At 48.4% G+C, this 25,864-nt stretch overlaps 2 protein-coding genes across 2 annotated transcripts in view; both read left to right on the plus strand.

The window, feature by feature from the left end:
• LOC135824713 (uncharacterized) overlaps window positions 1–5,432 on the plus strand; it is a gene marked incomplete at its 5' end in the record, with an annotated part of 48,644 nt that extends 43,212 nt beyond the window's left edge. Inside the window, 1 exon segment of the mRNA XM_065337422.1 lies at window positions 3,207–5,432. Coding sequence (XP_065193494.1) covers window positions 3,207–4,570 — 1,364 coding nt within the window. The 3' untranslated portion in view covers window positions 4,571–5,432.
• A 16,743-nt stretch (window positions 5,433–22,175) lies between these two features.
• On the plus strand, window positions 22,176–24,429 carry LOC135825108 (protein BTG3-like). The gene has a single exon (XM_065337845.1). It carries the CDS (start codon window positions 22,724–22,726, stop codon window positions 23,876–23,878), a length of 1,155 nt encoding a protein of 384 aa, XP_065193917.1. The 5' UTR covers window positions 22,176–22,723; the 3' UTR covers window positions 23,879–24,429.
• Window positions 24,430–25,864: the final 1,435 nt, after the last annotated feature.

Raw genomic sequence — 25,864 nt, forward strand, 5'->3', positions numbered from 1 at the left:
CCCAATACACCATGCTAGACGAGGTAAACATGGCCACAGCTGCTCCAGTCGCAGCCCGCAATGAAATTAGGCATACCCCGCAGGGAGAGAGGAATGCTGCGAAAACTGAGTTTTCGCCACCGTGTACCTTCGCAGTTGCACCGGTGTTGGCGATGGTGGTGGTGGTCGTAATGAAGTGCCACCATGTCTTGTGCGCTATCATCACGGTTGCTGTGCCCAGTGGGGTCAATGCTGTCGTGTTGTTGCCTGGTGTGTGCGCTGGCCACCGGTACAGCAACGATGTAGTCTTGCAGAGATATCAACTCTCTGCCGCGCGTGTGTGTGTGTGTGTGTGTGTGTGTGTGTGTGTGTGTGTGTGTGTGTGTGTGTATGTGTACTTCAGTAGAGATATAAACAGTCTGGTGGGTACAGTATGTATGATTCCACCTTGGTTGTAGTGGAGGTTTGACATGGGGTAATGATCAGACTGATCCAGTGGTTCTTGTTGAACAACACCAGACAAGAACAAGGTCAACCAGGGTGCACCTACTATTGTAGTACTCAATCGTGTAGTAGTTGTTCTTGTGTAGGGTTGTTAGACAGTGATGTCTACTACCAGTACTGTAGTGGTGTAGAGAACCTACTACTAGTTTGTCCAGGTTAGTGTGTGTGTGTGTGTGTGGGGGGGGGGGGGGGGGGGGGAGATTAGGAGGGATGCTAATGTGCTTGAGATGGATTACTACACAAGCAAAACCCTTGACTGGTGCTTGTGCTCAAAGTATCCCTACCACTGCTGCCGGCCTTGTTCCAGCTCTTGTCCACTGTGTCAGAGGGCACTGCATCAGAACTACTCTATGTATCGTAAAGGCTTTGAGAAGTCTATAGTGATAATAGTGGCATGGTCTGTGGCAAGCTCCGGTTGTGGTAGAATGCCAGTGCAGTGAAGATTTCAGTAACAGTGTCTGTGAAGCAAGACCTTGTGCTCAAAGGAATGGACTGCTGCTGGTGGTGCTACACAGACCTACATGTACATGCTAACTAGATACAATGTAATTACTACAAGTAATTACAGCAACATACCAATGCCAGTAGGGTAGTGAGTACATGATTGCATTGCTACAGTGTCCCCTCTGTACTGTCCATAGTTTGGAGGGCTACGGTGGACAGTGTGTGTATGGCTGTGAGCCACGGAAAACACCACAGACAGGCCCAGTCCAACTCCCAGGCACTGCCGCAGCAAAATATTTCCCCCCACTCCAAGCTTTTCAAGGGCCTCCTTGTTCAACCAATACTTACTTTCAAGTTCAGGGTACTTCCTCTGTACAGTCATGTGAGCAAATTAGATTGTGTTGTGCTGGGGTGGCGCAGCACAGGATGGCTGGTGAGATGTCGAGAATCTTCAGCGCACTACATGCACTGCTGAAGTATCACCAGACATACCGCAAACACGTCGGGGCAGATGTGTGTATCTGTACATGTATGTGTTCCCGGGCCAGTCAATACCTTCTCACCATCACAGTCTAGTTTCTACTTGCTGCACGAGATAGTATAGTAGTAGTAGTAGCTGTAGACTGTTTAGATCTGCTGCTGCTGCTGGTGCAGTGGCTGCCTCGGCAATGGCGGCGGCCGCAGCACAGAGTAGTGTATTGTAGTGTGCTAGTAGCTAGCAGATCACTGATGTCTACTATTGCATGTATGCATGTATGGCAGACTGCCGTGGTGATGCCGCTATGCTGCTCGTGATGCTAATGCTGCTGCTGAAATGGTCAAAGATCGACCGCCTGGTGTCTGCTGGTGTACTTGTGAATGCCAGCTAGTATGTGCGACGTCTGAGCGCCTTTGCCGCGCTAGGAATCCTGGTTTGTGAGTGTATCTTGATTGTCCTGTCTCAACGTGTATGTAGCGTATTGAGTGAGTTATGTGCTGGAGGCATGAGGCGGCAGTCATGCTTGCATGCATGCGGGCTGGCTTCACACCCGTCTTTCTGAGTGGCCTGTTCCGCTGTTTTCTGGTCTGCGCTGCGCTGAACAATCGGGTGTCCGTCTGTCAATGGAAGTCTGCGCACTCTTCCGACAGTTGAGGAGCGCAGAGAGAGAGAGAGAGAGAGAGTGTGTGTGTGTATGCGTGTATGTGTGTGTTTGTGTGTTTGAGCGAGAGTGTCGTGCAGCGTCAAACATGTCCAAGCGCACAAGACAAGGGCACTTTATACAGGGGGTGACCCCCTTACTAGTAGACTTGATGCGCTCTTGCGCTGCTGTGCTCTGCGCTGCCGCTGACTACTGCGTTATCAGTGTCTGCTGCCGCGCAGCCTCACTCTGTGTGTGTCTAGGGCTGACGGCAGCACTTGTAGAAAGCGTGTATGTCCTCAGGACGCCGAGAGCTGGTAACAAGCTGACACACGCAGACACACAAACATACACGCGTGTGTACACGCGTACACTTTCGCGCGCCACGTGACGTCGTGTGAACTATAAAGACAGAAGGTGGCTGGGCCGGTGAGGCTCAGTCGTTCAGAGCTGGTGCTGTCACCAACACACAAACCAGAGAGAGAGTGTGTGTGTGTGTATGCTCTTGGAATCATAGAAAATATTACAAACGCGGTGCATGAAGGAAAGTAGAAGTGGAAGCTGTTTCTGGATCCGTGTGCTAACTGTGGTGGGAGGACATATCTAACTTGGATGCCTGCAGAGGTGTGTGTTTATGTGTGTAATAATTCCATGGAATGCCCTCACAAATTGGTCGTTGAGTGTCTTCTCTTTCTCATTGACTGAGCAACAAGATAACTTAGCATGGGAGATAATTAGTGGTTTGTTGATTGTGTAATTGGTTGGTTGTTGGTGGTATTGGTGGTATTGAATATGAACAGAGATTTCTAAAGGATCTTGTTGCAGTGTTGGTGTGGTGCCATGTAAACTGGAAATGGATGACTGGCATGTGCCGCTCTGACCATAATCGTGCCCTTGCATTCATTGTGCGGTTTAGCCAAACTGGTCACACAATGTCTGTCATCCTTTAATATAAAGAAAAAGTTTTAAACTATCTCAATTTCTCTGGACTGAAACTTGAGCAAACTCTTTGCCACCAGTCCTTACCTGCCCGCTCGAGTAAACAGAAAAGCAACCTAATTTGTGGAGATTAATGTTTGCTAGCAAATGATCCGAATGCTACGGTAGAAAAATTACTAAACTTCTGGTTTTCTTTCTCTCTCTCTTCTCGCGTTTGTTCAGATAATACTCAGCCAACTTTGCCTTCAAGCAACAACAGTGGCAGTGGTGTCGGAGCCGGCCATCTTGGACTACTCGCCGCTCTCAGCACGCTCTGCACCATCGTCGGCGTAACCATCGTCATGACGATATTCTGCGTGTGGTGGCGGCGTCGGCTGCAGCGCCAGCGCGGCAAGATGGTCGTCACGTCGTCGTCGCGGTCGACAGCCTCGCCATCGTCCTCGCCACCGCCCTCGCGCCGCCAGCACTCGCACAGCAGTGCGGGCACGGGCAGCACACCCATGGACATCACAACGTCGTCATCATCGCAGTCAAACATGCGCTCGCCGTCATCGCCAACGTCACCCGAGCATCACCGTAACAACAGTGGAGACGGAGACTCGCCGTACCACCGGATCCCAACGACGCCCACAAGCTGCGACATGTCCTGCACCCAGGGAGAGTGCCGCCATCATCACTCGCGCTCGCTGTCAGACTGCTCCACCACGTCGACGAACCAGCACCACCACCGGAGAAGCTTGACCTCCTCTTCCTCGCACTCCACCACGTCGAGCGGTGGCCATAGCAACAATAGCGGTGGCCATAGCAACCAGAGCAGCACCCATAGCATGACTAGTGTGATGGCGTCGTCCCCGCCCCGCACCATGCCCGTCCATCCAAACACTCCGCAACTGCAGGCCAGTCACGTCATGCCCGCTCCCATGTCATCCTCGCCCACCATCGCCACCACTGGAGAAATTACGTCATCGATGACGCCATCGACATCCGACCAGCGGCATTATCAAAACACTCGCTATTCCCAGCTCAATCATCATCATCATCAACAGCCGTATAGTGTTTCCATGACGAGTGCAGTTCCCACGACAACCAACTCCGGCATTAGTACGTCGGCGCCGTACAAGGGCATGACGTCATCGTCGTCGTCGACGTCCACCGGCATGCCGGCGCTACATCGGGACTTTCCCCCGGCCTACGACGACATTGACAAGCCGAAGAAGTCGCTTCGCATCGACCCACCTCCGCAGTACTCGGCCTGTTTCGGCACGACGAGCGCACGTCACCAATCCTGTCAGCCGCCGTCGTCGCGACGATCCTCGTCGCCTTCAGAACAGCAGCGTCGCCGGCAACAGCCGCAGCCTCAGCAGCAGCAGCAGCTCTGGACCAACAGCTATTACATTACCGAGGTGCCTCCCAACCGACACGTGTGTGACACGCCGGACTGCGGCACCCCTCTGCCCTGGGACTGTCCCGGCAATGGCTTGGGCGGGAACTCTGGATCGGCAGCCAGCCATCAACACCACCATCGTATGGCTGCTGCCGTAATGCAGACGCCACCGCCAAACAGGACAATATCCAACAAGATCTGAGCCACAGTGCTCATCGACTACTCCACAGTGGAGCATTTTACCAGTCAGGCAAGCTGAGTGAGAGTAGCTATCGTATCGCCGAGTCCCTGCTGCGTATGCCAAAAACACTAGCGGGAAAGCACCCGTATTATCAGTGAATAACAAAGGTGTGCGTGTGTGCGTGTATGTGCGCGTGTGCGTGAGTGAGCGAATACCAGTTGCCATTGTGCGACAAACAGCTCTAGTTTAGACAACAGGTCTCGCTCTGTAGAGTCACTGCCGGCGACAGAACAAAAAAAAACTACGTCGTCCTATCTCTTGTAGAGTGCCTGTTAGGAATTTCATTGAGTTTATCGCGGTCGTGACGACCATTGCGGCACACTTGATCATACGTTTTAAAATTACGTACGCCCATGAGTAATTCCCCTACCCCAACACTGACACTGACTATATCTTTTCCTCCCCGTGTGCGGGGACCTTTTGGTTCAGGCTTTCTAACCGATGGCATCCACCGCCGATAGCACAAGTTGTTTTCTTCCTCAGTGTCAGAAATATTTTGTGAGCGTACTACGCCGATCGGAACCCTAGCCACTAACTGACCAAAACCATGCTGGTGATTAATTTGAGCTTGATTATTTTTTTTCTAAAAATGCTGTGGGGAATGAGCCCCAGCTGACAGAGCAACAACCCCGAGAACCAAGCCGTTATCTATTTGAGATCTATTCGTATTTTCCTCCAGTATTTTTCTTCCCGTTTATTACAAGCACGCCGTGACCTTATTCATCGTCGTGCGTATGGTTGAGTTACCGTACACCGTCGAACTGGCAGCTTTCATTTTGCAGTTGAATAATTGTTTCTCTCTCGAATCAATGCTACGATTATACCATCGATGGCTTTTTATGTGTGCCGGGGGGGGGGGGGGGGTGTTAGTAATGAAGCTGTAGAGTGTAGTCCCTGCATCTATTTTACATGTATAGTCGCGCGCTGAAGAGTGTGCAGCCCAAGAACGTCGAGCCTGAAATACTAAGAACGCCACAGCCTAAAGTTAAGAACGACGGTGTTGGTTTTCTGAGAGCTTGTGGGATACATTATGATTCGGTACGGATTGTTTCTAAGAATGTGGTGTTATAAGAACCCAGCCAGATTGCTGAAAAAATAAGTACGTCCCTGGCTAGCCCCTTGGAAACAGCGGTCTTGGACATGCGACTCTACTGTAGTACTGTAGTACTGTAGCCTTGCCCTTCTTGTTCTGTGTATGGGAAGGGATAATAAGGTACTCTGTTTACAGCATTCACACGGCCATACACTTTAGAGCTGTTGCATATCCATGACATGACCATGCGAGACAGCAATGGTGGTTCCATCTCCACCCCCCTCCCCCCCCCCCCCCAGCCATGGGTCACACGACGTCGGCCATGTTGGATCCACTGTCCACATGCCACGATCACCTTCTACGGGGGAGTCGTAAATACCTGGTACTTTACGACTAGGTGTTGGCGGATAATGCTCGGTAATATGGGGTATAATGCTCTCAGTAATGCTCCACAAAAGGCCATATAATGCTCCAAATAATGCTGATAATGCTCCTCCGGATGGAATGTAAACTGCTGAACCTTGCGGTATCGGGCTAAGAAAAACGCTATAATATTGCACCCATGCTATGCAACATAGAACGAACAATCTGGATCCGCCGCAGAGACTCAGCTGAACTAACGGCCTTAGTAAGACCGGTGCCGGCTAGAGCCTTCCCAAGTCGTTTCTGATACGCCAAGAAGGACTCCTTGACCAGCTTCTGCCTCTGAGTTTCCCTCTCCAAACGGGACTTTCCTTGTTTGTGTCTCGCGGTAGCAATATGGGACATGATTATACTCTTCTTCCCTGACAATGTTGTATGGCATGCCAGGCACACTAACTTGCCACAGTCGCTTTTGAGCGGCTCCCGCACCCGTGTTTCGGCACTGATGGCCACTTCAGTGCTCTGTCCATGAGCTACTCGCGTCCTTTTGGAAACATTTCCAGACTTGGTAATAGCTGTTTTCTGAAAAGGCCGCTTCCTCGCTATCGCAGCAGGATCTGAAGTTTCCAGCTCGACGACGTCACTATCATCAGAGGACTCCGCCAAAAGCTCATCTGCAGAAAGCCCAGCTTCCTCCCAATCCCAAGAACGGCATCGCGGCGAGTCAGCCATCAGCGTTGGCTGCTAGTTAGCTGGTCTTACACAATGGTCAATGTCCGGTGAACGTCCAGCGTTACTCTTCGACAAAGACATGGACTCTTGCTTCGATGAAAAATGTTTTTGTAACATTGTGGACGGTAACCGGGTAAGGTCTGGAATGTTTGCGTGTGCGCACCTCCACCGTTCCATGCTGGCTCACATTTGTTTCGTTGGTTCGGCGTTGTTACCTAGTGTACCTGGATCTTCAAAAAGTGTTAGTTGCTGGCCGAAGATAGACTTCCGGGACCGGAAGTTTCTGCGAGAGTTTCCACACTGTGCTGGACCACAGCTAGCTAGCACTATTGCATGCTGGGCCTGGCACTGCGTGCCACGATCTGTTTGGTACCATGCATGGTGTGTGCGGTGGTCTATCGCTTGTAGTAATACTTCGCATAGTAATAATGTTGCCAATCAAAGACCAACGCTATTCCGATACGAATCTGTACATGAGCATGCGTGTAGATCTACTATGCAGTCATGTAGAACGTCGTATAATGCCATTTTTAGCCTCGTAATGCTTTATAATGCTCGTAATGCTCCGGGTGGTGTATAATGCTCGATATAATGCCGGCATTATCCGCCAGCACCTATTTACGACTCCCTGCTTTCTGCCTTCCTCATGGTGTGCAGACTCCACTGTAGCCACTTCATGTTTCACACTGTTATACACCACTACCCAAAACGGTCTCTCGGCTACAAATTCTTCCAAATAAAAATACATAAAAAATTCTATCCAAATTTTCATGCCAGGCCCACCTTCAGGAATTTCCATCTTTACCTGTTCTCTACACAATTTTACTTGTCACATGACCAAGATGTGAACACCACCCTATGCGAGTCAGCTGACCGCGGATAAACAACGCCATAACTTACTTACTTGAAAACTTTTGGCCCATTCGATCTTTTTAACCCTTTAAATTGAGGCCCATATTATATAAATAGTACGGATATATCCGTACCAGTGTACAGTGCATACTTTTCAAAGCGCAACCCGGCGTAACTCGGCTGTCCCTTGACCAAATCGGACAATCGAAAGAGCTATCGACATTAGAATTGTCTGAGCTATCGGCTCGAAAAAACCCGAAGGCGATCCGAGGTCGGAGAGCGGAGATACGAGACTCGAACTAAATTCGCTCAGCAGAGTCAACTCGACCACGTGCATTTTGAACTCGTTTTTAGGGGTTTTCCCTGACTCGCGGCCCACGCAACTACAGATAGTTCACGTCATCGCAAAGGCATGTTTCTCAGCTCACCAGTAAAAAAATTTGAGCGATCTGCGATGCAATTTGTTGAAATGGCAGAGAATTTGAGTTGGGCGCTCGCAATGCTGGCTTTGGAGCGCCATATCGCGCTGTGGCGCTGGTTCTGTGGATCGAGTGATGGATTGCTGGCTATCGCTGTGTTCCTCTGGCCAAGAGCTTTCCAGAAAGCCCAAGATCACCAAAATCGGCCAAAGGACACCAACGTTACGACCAGATAAGTAACTGGGCTTGCGTATGCAGTGCATTTCTTGAAATAATTGTGGGCCCTAAACTGCTAAATGGTTAAGCCTACCCATACATTTATTATGGCATTCAATTGACCGTAACTTTGGTGTTTCTCAATGGATTTGAGTGAAATTTTGACCACACACTCCTGCCACTATGCTGGCCCTCAGGACATGATTTACAAGTTCTTGCGCCTCACTGACAGGCTTTCCAGGCCGGAAAACTCAAATTTCCAGCATAGTGCCACGGTGTGCGAGCCACCCAGGAGCCAAACAAATGAATTTACAATTTTTCACATTTTCGTCCCCATTCTGTCCGTGCGCGGGACCCAAACCTAAAACAAGTCCAGAAGCAGCCATGGGTGGTGGGGTAGGGCCCCTCAACGTGGCCCTGGAATCTGTCACAACTGAACGAGTGGGCGTTCTCTCACAGACTCCCACAGACCCAAGTCAATTTTTGAATTTTTTTAGGTTTAGCACGTGCTACGAGTTCGTACCTTTGATACAACATCCAGTGCTGGGACGTCCACAGCAAGCCATTTCCACAGCGCTGCACACCAAATCCAGGATACCCTCAGAAACCGGCAAAGACTACCACTCACGTTCCACTACTGCCTAGTACTGAATCCTACCTGACTTCTTGACACGACTCAAACTTGCCAAAGTCACTAAATCAAAGTCAACTGCAATAATCAAGCCACATATCTGCAACGTCACGAGGGTGCTGGCAAAAGTCCTGCAGCCCAATACGTGGTTTTTTAACATGATTTTTGGACTTTTTTGGACTTGGAGCAAAATTCTGCACACTTTCGCATCTTTCCATGATACGACAAGTTGCGCACGGTCTGCTCAGATTCAAATACAGTGCTGCCAACAAATGGCAGCGTGCAACAAAAAAATCTTTCCTTGCAAGGGCACATTTTCGGCCATAACTCTTGAACGGCTGGTCAGATCGGGACACAATTTTCAGAGAATTTGCAGCTATTCATGCTCTTTCAACTGACGTAGCACTCAATATGAATTTACAAATTCGATTTTCAGTTGGGTAGTCTGCCACCTTAATTATAAGCCTTATGCACCTTACATTGGGCCTTGTAGAATCTCGCAGACTCGGCTGGTCACAGCACCCTATTGTGTTATCTGTATTTACCACTACGAAACGTTCCCCGCAGGCATTTCATGCAGAACCCTTTTTCGGACGCAGATCTACAATTGTAGCAAAGCTAGTCATTAGCTCTATCCAAAGTGGTGGCGCTGGAAAAGCGACTGTCTGCCATTGAGCATATCGGGCTAAACTGGTCAAAAGCGCATGTACAGCACACACTGAACACTCGACCAGGAATGTACAGTAGAGCCCACGGGTGTGTGCAGTGCATGAACTCTGGCCAGTCGTCCCCGTACGCAAAATGCGTACGCATTTGGATCTACCGTACATTTCCTCGTGTTTTGGGCGAATCTGAGCGGTACGACGCTGTCGAATTGGGCCTGAATTTGCCCTCAACCAGCCGCTATCGAAGTAAAATTAGGTGTTTTGAAGGCCACACGGGAACACTGCGGCCATGTCTTCTTTCCTGCGTCGTTTTTTTGAAAATCGGAGTGTTTTTGAGCGCGTAGTTTCGTCTTCGTTGTGGAATGGCCGTGCGTTCATTCTCCTTGGAATACCAAAGTCGCACCCCCGTTTATTACATTACTAGGAGTTTTGCCGGCAGCCACGATAGTTTTTATCCCTGCTTCCATACGTCCTTTCATTGAACAGCTAAACGAAACTTTGTGGCGCGCCTTAGTGTTTCGTGGCGCGCCTTAGTTTTTCGTGGCGCGGGGTCTCAAGTTTGTCGCTTCGAGTTGTACACAACAACCACATCAACACCTCAAAGGACCAAAAACCCAAGTGAGCAAAGTATTTCAACGTTGCGATTTCGCCTGGCCTACTGTGAAGATGGAGACATCTACTCGGTAGCAGATACTCGTATCAATAAGCTGGGAGGGAGAGCGTGGCGAGTAAAATGTTGGGATGAAAAGAGCCACATTCTCTCTCGGAAAAGGTCGTCGTTCCCACACACTTGCTCTACCCAGATCTGCAGAAGGCTAGATTTTGCATGCTCGTGCGAGATTCGCATCAGCCGCGCACATAGGCAGAGTCGAAATTGTTGTGCTCTCGGATTTGCCGCCATCTTGACGAGTGGCCGCTGCGAAACACCCGTGAGCCGCGCGCTGCAGAACGTGGAGCCCAAGAACGTCCAGCCCGAAATGCTAAGAACGTCGCAGCCTAAAGCTAAGAACGGCGGTGTTGGTTTTCTGAGAGCTTGTGGTATACATGTAATCCAGTGTGTCCCGTTGCTAAGAACGTGCTATAAGAACGTGCTATAAGAACGTGCTATAAGAACGTGCTATAAGAACGCAGCCAGATTGCTGAAAAATAAGAACATCCCAGGCTACTGTAAAGCGTGAAATATTTGCGGCGTTTTTTAGTTCGCGTTTTCAGAATCCGGACAGGTTTGCGAGGTTTTAATTTTGCGATTGCAGAATGGCGGATCTCCTTTTCGCGCTGTCTAAATTTCGCGATTTCCACGCGGTCGCGGATTTCGCAGAAATTAGACCATGGCAAAAATGTCACGGTTCACAGTAACCCCTTGGAAACAACGTTCTTGGGCGCGCGACTCTACTGTACACACCCACGAGAATTCGTACATCCGCACAACGTGCATAAGGGAGCATCTCATAAGTTCGCACTTTTTTTGTAAACGTAACGCATTTCGAATAGACTTTACCCCCCTAGCTCCCCCCCCCCCCTCTATTTGAAAGTCTTATCGCACATTTTCCGTGCGTATCTAATACTGCGCATGTCCATGCCATACATGTCCATGCACATGTACATGTATGCCATGGTATGCACATGAATGTCAAAGTGAATGTCATACAGTACTGCATCTACTGAGCACAAGAACGATGAATGACATGTACACGCACATAAAGAGAGTTCCTCCACAACGACTGTGTACATTGTACTGTAAAAGCTGACCAGGTACACAGTTTGATGATGCTGATGTGACACTTGACACTTCTGAGTAGCCTGTATGCATGCAGTGCAAGGCTGATCTCCAAACACAGGCACATAGATCTATAATTGTACACCTAAACACTCTCATTTTTCTATTCGAAAAGGGCGTTACCCCCTACCCCCGTTTCGAAATGCCTTACGTTTAGGGAAAAAAATGCGAACTTATGAGATGCTCCCTAAGGGAGCATCTCTAAGGGAGCATCTCATAAGTTCGCATTTTTTTGTAAACGTAACGCATTTCGAAACGGGGTAGGGCCGTAACGCCCTTTTCGAATAGAAAAATGACAGTTCGCACATGTCCTGGATGTGTACATACTGTGCATGCAGTGCATGCATGTGCTAGATCGAATTCAGCAAATGAGCGTGTTTAGGTGTAGATCTATGTGCCTGTGTTTGGAGATCAGCCTTGCACTGCATGCATACAGGCTACTCAGAAGTGTCAAGTGTCACATCAGCATCATCAAACTGTGTACCTGGCCAGCTTTTACAGTACAATGTACACAGTCGTTGTGGAGGAACTCTCTTTATGTGCGTGTACATGTCATTCATCGTTCTTGTGCTCAGTAGATGCAGTACTGTATGACATTCACTTTGACATTCATGTGCATACCATGGCATACATGTACATGTGCATGGACATGTATGGCATGGACATGCACTGTATTAGATTCGCACGGAAAATGTGCGATAAGACTTTCAAATAGAGGGGGGAGGTAGGGGGGTAAAGTCTATTCGAAATGCGTTACGTTTACAAAAAAGTGCGAACTTATGAGATGCTCCCTTATGCACGTTGTGCGGATGTACGAATTCTCGTGGGTGTGTACAGTAGAGTCGCGCGCCCAAGAATGCCATACATGTGCATGGCATGGACATGCACAAGATCCACACGGAAAATGTGCGATAAGACTTTCAAATAGAGGGGGGGGGGGGGGGGAGGTAGGGGGGTAAAGTCTATTCGAAATGCGTTACGTTTACAAAAAAATTGCGAACTTATGAGATGCTCCCTAAGGCATAATACAAACTTGAGCCGTACTTTGAGAGAGAAGTTGAGGACCTGTACTCCATAGCCCCCCCCGGCCGTTTCTAGTACAGGTCCTCCCTCGTTAGTAGATAATCTCTGGGCCATCGAGAAACTTATCTTATAACGAGACTTATCTTGTAACAGGACTTGCAGCTAAAGGTGAAATAGGCACTAGTTCGTACTCAACGGAGCTAACCTCAATACAACAAATTATCGACGCTTCAACTCGTTATAAGATAATTAAAAAAAATCTCCAACATAGCTCTTCCTTGGATGCAAAAGATCGTACATATCTACGAATACATAGATATAATACGTTGCGCCTTTGTGCTTTATCCTATGTGTTGTGGTCTTCATCCTGCATAGTCATTACTCATTATTATCTTATACTGAGGGTTTGGCACTCCAGGGACCTGGGCAAAGGGTCGTTATAACGAATATTAGGTACTAACGAATTATGTTGTAACCGGACCTGTAAACAGTTGTATAGACCACGTTTCGCCATGGGATTTCAGATTTCTATTTACTAACGGGGTTCATGTACTAACCGGACTCGTTATAATGAGGGAGGACCTTTACATCTAGTACCTTTCAAAAAAGACGTTGCATACAAATCTGAAAGTTGTACCATTCGTACACAAGCAATATTTGTATGCAACCAAGAGTACATGACCCCCCAGAGGGTGCAGTGTGCAACGCCTGATCCAGCTCTGCATAGGGTCTTGGTCGAGCGGAATCGGATCTTCTGATGTCATGAGTACACTCCACACCAGCGCAAGGCCGGTCTCGAGGCAGGGCACCATTGTTTTCGATCCGAGAGTACTCGCGACTCCCGGGTTCCCCTCAGATGTGTACGGTATTATGACGCAAAGATCCGATTACGCTCGACCAACACCCTATGCAGAGCTGGATCAGGCGTTGCACACTCTGGGGGGTTATGTACTCTTGATGCGACACGACGAGCCTGCCATTCCCGGCAAGACTACGAATATAGCCAATCTCACCTTGTTGGGCTCAGCCTACCTTTTGCGATGTGTCCACCTACCGGCTTCCCAAACATGGAAACATCAGCTGCCGAGAGATTTGCATCAGCGACGATGCCTGGCGGATAAGTATGTGGACGAGGAGGAGCTGATGATCTGGCTGCCTGTACATGTGACCAAACATACAACAGAAACAATGGATTCAGACATGCCACGTGATCGTTGCCAGGGTTTGAGCTAATCAGAGCGCTCACAGGCAGGGCCTGAAATCCCTGATCATGCCCTGCCTGCCAGCTCTGTTACGATGCACCGTACCACACACCCCTCACACCATTCATGCCCTCCTACAGTGCCACTCAGGCCCTAGGGCTATGAATGGCACCGTAGGAGGGCATGAATGATGGGTATACTCACATACATGCCCGAGAGACTAACCTGATCTCCATGATCTGGCCCTGGAAATAGGGCAAAGAAGGAAAAAAAAAGGAAAAGGATAAGCAAAACATACAAACTGGAAAGAACAGGACGTCCTGGTGTACTTGGTTTGCAAAATTGCAAAATGATCCATATCAGCAAGAGTACATACCCAAGAGTGTGCAACTCGACGATCCCCCAGCCCACGGCGGAAATTTTTTATGACATCAGTCGTTGGCGGCTGTTTGGCTCGCTGATGCCATCATGCGTAGCCAGAGATCAAAGTACAACGAATTTGTACATCACAGCTACGGTAGTCGAAGCAGAACTACGGACGATAGATCGATGTGTCCTGAACCTGATGAACTCTCAACGTATCTACAAAACATGCGCGAGAAAGCATACGCACTTGATCATACTTCAGCCAAAGGATGACGCAATAAAAAAATTCCGCCGTGGGTGAACCCATCGCAGCTCGAGATAGGAGTTGCACACTATTGGTTATGTACTCTTGATATCAGGCAGTCCTCACAACCTAATTTAGGATTATTCGGTCCATACGGGCCCTAAACAACGATGTCGGGAAGAATCCTGCAGGGAGTATAATTGTAAAGACCTTTATTGCTAAACTCACAAATCGTGAAACAAATTGGAGTACGTTGAACATGATTGTATCCATGGTAGGAACTGTTCTATTTCCTCACATAAGTATATCCACGGCCATCACCACTTCCACATTTCACCATGGCAGAGCCTATAGCAAAGAGACGATTTGCCTCTGTAGAGGATGAAGATGTGGACAAAGGTATCGAAGAAACGGTGCCACAGACAACCAAGGACACAACCAAGCAGTGGTTTGGAGTGTTCGAGGGCTATTTTGGCAGAAAATGGCATTGAGTGTTATCTAGAAACAGTGTCGAAGGAAGAACTAGCTACTGTCCTGTCAAAATGTATGGAAGTCTTCGCAAGAATAAACCAGAAGGTGGAACCTACCAACAGGCCAGTTATGTAGGCTTCCGAGCGGCTATGAACCGAACTCTTATCGAGCGACGTGGCTTCAACCACATTTCGGACCCAGCATTCAACAGGTGCAACGATGCATTTGATGGGATGTTGAAGAAGTGGGGACGGGCTGGCGCAATCAAAGCCACAGATCATAAAGAATCAATAACGCAAGGTGATATGGAGAAGATTCAAGTACTTTTTCAGAATGTAGACTATCCCAGCACCCTGACAAGAAAGTTTTGGTTCCTCGCCACTTACCACTTTGGCCTGCTAGGTCGCGAACTTCAAGCAAAACCTTGAGTTCATTGTCGTTGATAGATCGACCTATTGCCAACTAGCTGGTGAGTTCGCTACTAAGAACCACCAGGGAGGTGCCACCAGTTAGATCTCCCCTAGTGCTGGAATTATATGCAAGCCGGATGTTGTACAGTGTCTGCAATTTTACTTGCGCAAGATAAATCCGAACTGCGATCGACTCTTCCAGCAGCTCAAGAACCGATACAGCCAGTTTGAGCCGACCTGGTTTGATGCGATTCCAATGGGCAAGAAGCAGATGTCATCGCGATGATGAATGCTATCTCGATGCAAGCTGGCTGCCAGACTCAGCACACCAACCACTGTCTGCGGTCCACAATGGTGAGAGCATTGCATGCCAGCGGTGTCTCTGACACAGACATAATGAGCGTCACTGGCCATGTTTGCGGCACGAGAGACCAGGCACGGTAAATCCGCGTCCCTGAGCACTGCAGCCACCGTGAGACTTCCCAAAACACATGTAAGTAAGTGTGGTTTGTGATGTGGTTTGTGCAATCTGTGGATTTCGTTAAAAACTCTGAAAGAGCACAGTAAATCCATGCCATGTGGGATGCAATCCGTGGGTTCCCTGGAGAGGGAGAGTTGGCACCACTTCTCGTCCAAATGAGAGGTACTCTGTTGGTGGTCCCTAGGGGATAGGTCAGGTGTCTCCTCCCCTATGGCGCCTTGCCTTGTCGCTCCCTTTGCTCATGGCGAGGTGAGGGACAGAGAGAATATAATTCAATCCGGTCACGAGATCGGATTTGCTTGTACAGTAGTACTAATACAAAGGAATTCCATTACTATCTGTGCAATCTGAAAAATCCCAGAATGCACAAGCAGTCATTACCTGCGCAATCCGAAAATCCCCGGAATGCGCAAGGAATGATTCTATATTAGAGAGGTTCTGCTACACGGAACTACGTACCAAACCCCGTGTCAACTGCAGTGAAGTTTGACACGGATTTTCCGTACGTTGCGCCGGTTCTGCTCCGAGTAGCATGCTCGTAGCACGCTCGAACTCCCCGCCGAATGTACTCTGTCCCCTCAGTTTTCACACGGAGACCAGTCCGTGTAAAGCGCGCTTCAAAAGGAAAACAGTATGAAAAAATCCGTATGAAACTTGATCCCGTACCGCGTTGAGGCTTCCATACGTACTTTGGAACATTTCACCGTGTGGCAGAACCTCACTATTAAGGCTGCGCAATCTGAAAATTTCCAGAATGCGCAAGCAATGTTTCTATATTTAGCCTGCGCAATCTGAAAATTTCAAGAATGTGCAAGCAGTCATGACCTGCGCAATCTGAAACGTCCCAGAATGCACAAGCAATGATTCCATATTTAGGCTGCACAATCTGAAAGTTCCCAGATTGCGCAAGCATAGACGGGTTGCCAAAGTCGCCTCCGGGGATCCGTTCCCGAGGTGGCTCTGGAGAACACGGATGTTTGAATCGATTTTTCGGGGCAGAGCGACAGGTTGTTTTTCCTTTTTACCGTGTGTTTCCTTCCCTTTGGTACAGTTATTTGTAGCAACCGGGGATGGGTCAGAATGATCACTGTTGTGCTGTGGGTTGCTCGACAAGGAGAGTGAAAGGAAAGAAGATCAAATTTCATTTTCTCCCTCGTAAGCCGACAGTGCGAGCCATTTGGCTCACAAGAATCAATAGAAAAGATCTGGTGCCATCCAAGGACACTTGCTTGTGCTACAAGCATTTCCACAACGGGGAGAAATCCAAGGACCAACCATATCCGGTATATTTCTCTCACAAGTCGTATCCTTTGTGTAGGAAAGCTCCAGAAAAGAGACTGTTGAGAAAATGTCCGAAGTCTAAGCCCAAAAAAGCCAATGCCAATGCCAAGAAACCAAGCAGCAGGTCGAAGTTAGTGCAGTTGATGGCCAGGAACACCTTGTGTTTTCTATCCTTCGTCTGGCTTGCCCAACAAAATGCACTGACTACAGCATCATCATCCGCTTCAGACAATGATATTGTCACAGCATGAACAAAACCCTCCTTTGCAAACTTCTGCCCTCTCTTGAACGTTCTACCACTACAAAAAATTCTCTTTATAGTTCCAATCGTCAAACCTTTGAAAGGTTTCAGAGAGTCAAACGGCAGATCCATGCGACTACCCACACTATCGTTGCTACTACTACAAGTCCTACTCTATTCCTACACTACTAGTAGAAGTCGGCAGCAACAAACAACTACCATGTACCAATACACTAAAAGGAAGGAAACACAAGTCATGTCACAAGCAAAACAAAACACACAAACACATCAATCCATGTGTCTCTTTGCCCCAAAAAATCGATTCCGAGCTCCGCGGTCTCCAGGGCCATCTCGGGTACGGATCTCCGGAGGCGACTTTGGCAACCTGTCTGTGCCAGATTGCGCAAGCATGCCTGCGCATTCTGGAAATTCTCAGATTGAGCAGCGCAATCTGCAAATTGCGCAAATTCTCAGATTGCGTGAAACATGTTTACATAGAGAGTACTAATGCAAGAGTATCAATAAATAGTTACTCTAATTTTGGAAATTTTAGGTGCTCAATATTTTCGGTATGAGGGCAACAGGCAAGGTTAGGTGAACAGTAGTGGTGAAACGAATATACCGAATATTCGAATATTCGTTCGGTTTGGCACATTCGAACGAATATTTCTCATGGCGAATATTCGTTAACCCGGTATGCAGAGTTTACCCGGCGACTTCAAACTTTCTTAACGTCGCGAATGCTTGACCGAATCGCTTCATCGAAAGGTCTATCGGCATTAGAAAACTCTCAGCAGTCATCTAGAAGCAACCCGAACGCAATCCGAGGTCCTGGAGTGGAGTTATGGCGCTTGAACGAAAAATCACGTCTCAAGATGTTTTTGAGCCTGTGAAATGCACGTCACTCTTCAGCTGGGATTTTGTGAAAATTGACCGAGAAATGATGGAGAAATATGTGCCTTCGTTTGTCATGCCTAATAATAGAGACAATGTCCAAAAATATGACTGAGAGGAGGGCATGTGATGTCATCCGTCTTAACGAAAGAATATTCGTTCGTTCGTTCGTTAAGCCAAAGAATATTCGGCTACTGGGTTTTGATATTCGTTTCACCACTAGTGAACAGAAATTTTAGGTACAGAGAAGCAGTTCCCGATTGGATTATGTGTGTTAGTGTTTGTTCGGTGTATTGACATTTTAGGCATGAAACATACATGTATGCACCGAAAGTACCGAAAATAGAAGTACACCGAAAATGTGTGAAATTACAGAAATTTTAATAATATAGAAAAGAAAAAGGACCAAGGGACTACAAGCTACGCTAATTACGGTAATCGTATGCCTGAGTGAGTATTGGACAAACCTTTCCATCATAGTATTATGACTGCATCACTTGGTTTACCTAGAGCTACCGTATTTTCTCTAGCAAAAGCCCAGGTCTGCAATAATAGCCCAGTCTCCAATAGTGACGGAGGGCAAGGGTTGCTAGAAACGACAGGAGCACAGTCTCCAATAGTGACGGAGGGCAAGGGTTGCTAGAAACGACAGGAGCCCAGTCTCCAATAGTGGCGGAGGGCAAGGGTTGCTAGAAACGACAGGAGCCCAGTCTCCAATAGTGGCGGAGGGCAAGGGTTGCTAGAAACGACAGGAGCCCAGTCTCTAATAGTGACGGAGGGCAAGGGTTGCTAGAAACGACAGGAGCCCAGTCTCTAATAGTGACGGAGGGCAAGGGTTGCTAGAAACGACAGGAGCCCAGTCTCCAATAGTGGCGGAGGGCAAGGGTTGCTAGAAACGACAGGAGCCCAGTCTCTAATAGTGACGGAGGGCAAGGGTTGCTAGAAACGACAGGAGCCCAGTCTCTAATAGCATTGCACGTAACGACTGCAGTACATGCACAGTGTACAGTGCTGCTCAAGGAACTCCAGGCGAATTTCGCCGCTGCGCCGGCCCTAGACCTGCGAACACGGGCCTGCGAAAACGTGCACGGCGCCAACCGGACTCACACGACTGGATTTCATTGAGCAGCATAGTGTGTGTAGCAGTACATTGACTACACCGGTATGTACATGTATACAGCAGTGCAGTATGCCACAGTCTAGAGCTGTCCTTGAAATAGGTACAGTGAACTTCGCTTATAACGACACTCGGCGGGGTGTCAAAAAAGTGTCCTTATTCGCGAAGTGTCGTTATACCCGAAGTCTCATTATGTGTATTACAGTTGGAAAGGACTTTGCTCTGGGCATGGAAATGCTGTCGTTATTCGCGAATTGTCGTTATATCTGCAGTCGTTATTAGCGAAGTTGACTGTATGACCCCCTCGCTTTTATTTGAGAAAATACAGTATGTGTACATTGAAACTTTTATTCTCTCCTTTTCCTGATGATGTTATTTTTATGACCGAAACGTTGAATTTTTTTAATCCTGAAATGAATTTATGAAAAACAGTGATTGAGTGTGAGTCAGTGTTGCTCACAACCCGCGTATTCTCTCCTTTGTTTAATTTTCTATTGGGTCCCAAGTTCCTAGCTGACCAGTCAATGTGGGATCGATTACTGACAACGGCCCAAGAAACCATTTCGATTAGAGAATGTGTTGCTAGGTGTCTGTGGGTGAGTGCAATCACAGTAGTGTACAGGCAGAAAATTTCGTCTGCCAATAATTTCGTCCAACTCAAAAGCAAGGGAGTTCATCCGGTTGTAAATTTCGTCCAAGGATCATAAGAGTGTATTGAAAAGCTGGACAAATCAACATTAGTCCGGCATTTAATTCCCGTAGCTATGCAGAAGACGTTACTTCAGTAACGTTTGGCGCTAGCCAGGGTCCACACAGCTTTAATTTGGTATTTGTGTGTTTGTTTGTTTGTTTGTGTCACGCCTGGCGCTATCCCGTATCTGACGGCAAAAAATCATAGGGATGTTATAAATTTTTCAATTCTCCTATTTTTCTTCAGACTTCGAATCTCATGCCCCATGTAAAACCACGCAGGCTGGTATATACCGGTAGATCTACTACAGTCCATTTCAAAAATATAGACGCATGGTATTTTTGAAATATTTCAAATTTGGCTGGAGCTTTTCGAGAATTTTTTCGTATTAAATATTGCTCAGATCCTTCCCCGAATACTCTCATAGATTTTTTAAGCGATCGGATAGCAAACGCCTAATTTCGAAATTTTTGTCCACGAAATGATCAACGATTTTTTGTGGTATAGCTGCTGGCCTAACGGTTTTTTGAAATCATGCGTCTATATTTTTGAAACGAACTGTAGGACACACGCTGACTAGCAGCATACACCGAGGGAGCAAAGACTATTAGCAAGAGTACATAATCCCCCAGAGTGTGCAACGCCTGATCCAGCTCTGCATAGGGTCATCAAGAGTACATAATCCCCCAGAGTGTGCAACGCCTGATCCAGCTGTGCATAGGGTCTTGGTCGAGCGTAGTCGGATCTTCTGATGTCATGCGTACACACCTCACACCAGCGCAAGGCCGGTCTCGAGGCAGGGCGCCGTTGTTTTTGATCAGAGAGTACCCGCGACTCCCCGGGTTCCCGTCAGATGTGTACGGTATTATGACGCAAAGATCCGACTACGCTCGACCAAGACCCTATGCACAGCTGGATCAGGCGTTGCACACTCTGGGGGATTATGTACTCTTGATGACCCTATGCAGAGCTGGATCAGGCGTTGCACACTCTGGGGGATTATGTACTCTTGCTAATAGTCTTTGCTCCCTCGGTGTATGCTGCTAGTCAGCGTGTGTCCTACAGTTCGTTTCAAAAATATAGACGCACGATTTCAAAAAACCGTTAGGCCAGCAGCTATACCACAAAAAATCGTTGATCATTTCGTGGACAAAAATTTCGAAATTAGGCGTTTGCTATCCGATCGCTTAAAAAATCTATGAGAGTATTCGGGGAAGGATCTGAGCAATATTTAATACGAAAAAATTCTCGAAAAGCTCCAGCCAAATTTGAAATATTTCAAAAATACCATGCGTCTATATTTTTGAAATGGACTGTAGTAGATCTACCGCCCCGGTATATACCAGCCTGCGTGGTTTTACATGGGGCATGAGTTTCGAAGTCTGAAGAAAAATGTTGACTGCTAGCTCTCTGCCGAAATGATGACTACACGTGTAGATCTATATCATTGCATTGTGGTATGTGACCGGATCGCGCTGGCCCAAAGCGAGGGCCATGCGTCGAATCGTGGTGGTGGCAGTCAATTTTTCTTCAGACTTCTTACCTTTTTCAACTCCATCCAACTTGTGAGTATTTTATTGAAAGAAACATTTTATAAAGGAAAACAACAAAATGCAACAAAGCCGAAAGCGAGAGGGATAACTTACACTGTGTGGCCGTTGCTGACATGACATCCTTCACAGCAACCCTCTTCTTCACGATTTCAGGCTACTTTCCTGCCTCTCCGCTTCGACCTGTGGAACTCCAGAGCTCCATTCGAACCTGCCAAATCGCCCAGGGCCACTAGTGTTCAAGCCCTCCACGCCTAGCCCAGTGCAGTGGAAAGCATGCAAACAGCTGGCTTCCCTCGACTCTCGGATCGGGTCCGTTCGATACCATGCGGGCTCAGAACGGTTGCGACCATTGTGGAGAGGCTCGAAGCCTAGTCGTACCCAAACCAAATATAGCTTGGGCATTGCTCCCTGCTCGACAGCATTCACGACGAAAGTATTGATAGGCCTAGGCCCTCCTAGCTCCTAGCTGCGCTGTCGCTCCATAGTTTCACCGCATAGCCTAGCCTGATAAGGACGCGTTTCGACTCTTCCGGTTCCTCCGGAATTCTTTCCAGCTCCAGAGTCGCGACCGGGATTGGTTCGTGAAGATTCTGAGCCAAAAACAGGAGCACCAGCATCCTTTTGCAGGACCAAAGCTTCGTGTACTACGCTCCCCCAATCACTTCGGGACCGGGTGGCATGGGAGCTGGGAGCGCTCCCGATCTCGTAGACCAAAATTGGTACACATTGCGCGCAAACGCCGTAGATCTACGAGTTCGAGGGCTTGTCGCAATCAAAGAGCCCTTCTGTCGTACCTCTTCCATGTACTTTGCACTTTCCAAAAAAAAAAGGTGTGTCAGCAAGTCGACGGTGTCCAAAAATGTGCAATGGTTACACGAGAAAGGAGTCCGGGTCAACGAGGAAATCGCCTAAATTCGGGTACGGTGCAGCACGAGTCCCGAACAGTGCCCAAAAACCCACACCGAAGATCAGGAAACCGCGTGAAAGGTGTCGAATACGGTGAACGGGAAGGGGAAACCCTGATCCGTATGCAAAAAAAGGTGCACATGGTCGAAGCAGGAGCCACACGTGCTGACAGCTTTCCCCAGAGAGTACTACAAAATCTGTGTTTCCTACTCCTCACGAGCACCTAACAAGGCCTTGAATCCCATAAAGCTTTCAATGCTGTGGGTTGCCGGTGGGCTTTTATTCTTGTCTCTCTTTCCTTTCCTCCTCAGTGTGTGAATGTGTTTTCCTCTCTCCTCCCGTGTGTCCATCGTCCTCGTGCGAGCTTAGTTTACTACCTGTGGATGTCCACGAGTCTGTGTACAACATTCTGATTAGCAGCATTGACCCTCTTGTTTCCAGCAGTTTTTTTTGTTCATACTAATTTGTGGCCAATTTCTTCGTGCAAGCCAGTTGCTCCGTGAACGTCTGGAACTCCCTGCAACAAAAACCCTAGTAGCGTTGACAATGATTCTTGAAATAGACGTCGCCATCAACTTTCTTCTGTCGTATTGTTACAGCCAGTTGGACCGCGAGAAAGCTGATGCCTTCAAACGAGACCTGTCCAACATCCTGACCAAGAACTACACTGGGCACTGGTACCCGACCAACTCGCAGAGGGCCAGCGCTTATCGCGCCCTGCTGGTGTCTCCCGGTGTCCTGGATCCGGCGATCGTCGCGGCGGCGGAGTGCAGCCAGATCGCGCTGGGCACGATCCGCGACCAGCTGCCACTGTGGTTAACGATCTGGGTGGATCCGTGCGAGGTCAGCTACCGCGTAGGAGAGCGCGGCGAGGTCGTGTCTCTGTGGCAGGAGAATCAACAGCAGCACCTGCAACTCCGCCCCAAGGAGCACAAGTCGAACAGGAAACAGCACAAGAACAAGGTGAGCAAGTCGCTGGTACGCTGGAACAATCAGAAACCGCCGCAACAACAGCAGCAAATGTCATCATCATCGCCCTCGTCTTCTGCTTCCTCCTCCTCGTCCACCGAGTCGTCGCGATCGCCGTCGGTAACATCTTCGGCATCTCCATCACCGCCGCTGAGGAGCACTTCACCCAGCACCCCCTCACCATCGCCAGCAATGATGCATTCACGAAGTCCGTCACCGCCCTCATCCATCCAGTACGGATCGCGCCGAGAGCAGCAGTCGAGCACGCCTCCACCGCCATCCTACGGCATGCCTGGCAGCTGGAGGCGCTTTTCTCTGCTCGACTTCAAGCCGACGGCCGACCGGGAAGTCGAGGCCGCCAACGCAACACGTGCATCAGTAGCGAGGGAGTGCGCCGACAAGTCTGCTCTCTGGTCCACGGTGTCGCTAAGCAACAGCAGCACTTGGGACGACAGCATGTCCTTCTTGCCGTCGGACGATTCCGGTGTGGGCACGTCACCCTCGACGAGCCCACTCATGTCTCCTGACTCCGCCAGCCCTGGCAAGCCGTACAACTGCGATTCGTTCTGGGTGAAAGCCGTGAGCCAACTGGACATCGACGCATCTGCTACCCACTCCGCCGACACTTATAGCCTGAGAAACTCCATGGCAAGCCGTCGTTCGTACTTCAACACCAGCAGCGACAGCAGCAGCAGCGGCAACACATCCACAAACCACACGGCCGCCTACTGATGTTCTGATGCTTGCAATCCGCCGACGGGCACCATACAAACGGCCATCGGCACGTGTGAGCTCTAGCCCGCAGTGTTGTAAGTACGCCTATTGCCTGCCTGTTGTGTTGTCACTGAAGAATCCGTGCTGCCTGTGTGTCAGTGACGTTGGGATGTGTTGATGTATGCCATGCGCTGCTTAGAGTTTTCAAGGGACCCCGGCATTGCTAGCTTTCCCCCCGTCCATTACCAACCATGGACCACGTTACCAGCTGGAGTAGGACTAGAGATGAATGTTGCCTAAGACCGTGTTAGTGCTGTACCAACAGCTCTCTATCTTTCTCTTTCCCTCCAACAGCTTCTTAGGGAGCCGGTATTATTACAATTGGTTTGCTTTGTTTTTTCCTAACCACACTTTGACATTCCGTGATGTGCACATATCTGCGCAAGCACGTCAGATTTCACCGTTACGTTCTACTGGCATACTCACTCACCCTAACCTGCAATATCGCACTCCCTGTTTCATTGCATATGTGTGAATCTTCTTCCCTTGTTGTCCTCCCCCTCCCCCTCCCCCTCCCCCTCCCCCCCCCCCCCCTCCCCCGCGGTCATCCTCGGTCATTGTATAGTCATTGTACTGCTTCTTCCCAGAGATTGTCTGTCTTAGTCTGCTCCGTTTTTGAATTTTTTTATCCATTAGTTTGCCCACGTCTGTGTATTTATCAACTCACTGGTTTTATCTTCACTGCACCACGTTTTCGTCGTTGTATAGTTTTTATGGGCACCCCCTTTTCCCACTGTCACTCTCCCTCACTCACCTTCTCACTGACTCTCTCTCTCTCTCTCTCTCTCTCTCCGTCTCTCTCTCTCTCTCTCTCTCTCTCTCTCTCTCTCTCTGTTTTTCCTCTCTCTCTCTCTCTCTCTCTCTCTCTCTCTCTCTCTCTCTCTCTCTCTCTCTCTCTCTCTCTCTCTCTCTCTTTCTCTCTCTCTATTTGTACATATATTTGTCTATTAATATACATATCTATCTTTCACATTACAGATCACAGATACCTGCACTACTTTCTACTCACTATTTTTCACATCGTGGTCACCATTTTTCATTCTTTATTGCTATTTTTAGTTTTACTTCTGCTAGCCAGCACGTAATGTTGTGTCTGGTCTGGTCGACTTTCTCTTTATTCCCCGCCCGCCTCATTCCTTATCCATGTTCCCTATTGCCCCCCCCCCCCCGTCCTGGTTTAATTGTTAATGTTTTCTTTCGCTCTGTACCTTAGCCATCGGCAGTGGCAGGTTTTCTTAGCCTGTTTATATTGCTGCCCGTGATTGACTCTCACCTCTCTTTCTATCGCAAGGTCACCCCTCGTCTGCCCCAATATTCTCCCTTAGCTCGCTATCTGTCCACTTTTTCACAGATATCTTCGTCTTCCCCTTGGTTGACGAGCTTGCTTCGGACCCTGAATTTCCCTTTATTATTATTATTTTTTCTTAAGACGTCAGAAGAGTTTGCAAGATTGTTGTCGTTGTTTTCATTCGCTCACTTGCACAATATTTAACCACTCCGAGCACAGCCTGCCTACACGCCCAAATGCAATATCGCTACCCTGTCCTTCAGAATGAGCTGGAACGGTGCTTGTGCCATAAGCACCCTTTTCAATTCCTCTTCTTTTATTTGCCTCCCGGGGTCTCTCTCCTGCCTTACTCCCATCATTTGTCTTCTTGCACCATCCGCAGGCTTTTTTTGCACTTGGTTCTTGTTAGCAGCGAATCAGCCTTTTTTTCTCAAGAAATGAAACCAATACGATTGTTGTTGTTTGGGACTGCCGTGTGTTCGAACATGTGGTTGTGTGTGTCTGTGCACATGTGCGCAGATGATCGTTTGTTTACGTGTACGTGTATATGCATCCAATGCCAGTCTAGTGTAAATGCATGTTTGGTCCGTGTCTAGCTGTGGCCTGAACGGGGCACTTTTGAACTACTTTAAGAAAGTCAAAATTTAATCTCTAGC

Source organism: Sycon ciliatum, chromosome 9 (genome assembly GCF_964019385.1).
Source record: "Sycon ciliatum chromosome 9, ocSycCili1.1, whole genome shotgun sequence".
Taxonomy (NCBI): domain Eukaryota; kingdom Metazoa; phylum Porifera; class Calcarea; order Leucosolenida; family Sycettidae; genus Sycon; species Sycon ciliatum.

What these genes read in the sequence shown, in the direction of transcription:
- LOC135825108 (XM_065337845.1), top strand. Translation starts at nt 22,724, where the DNA reads ATGATTCTTGAAATAGACGTCGCCATCAACTTTCTTCTGTCGTATTGT.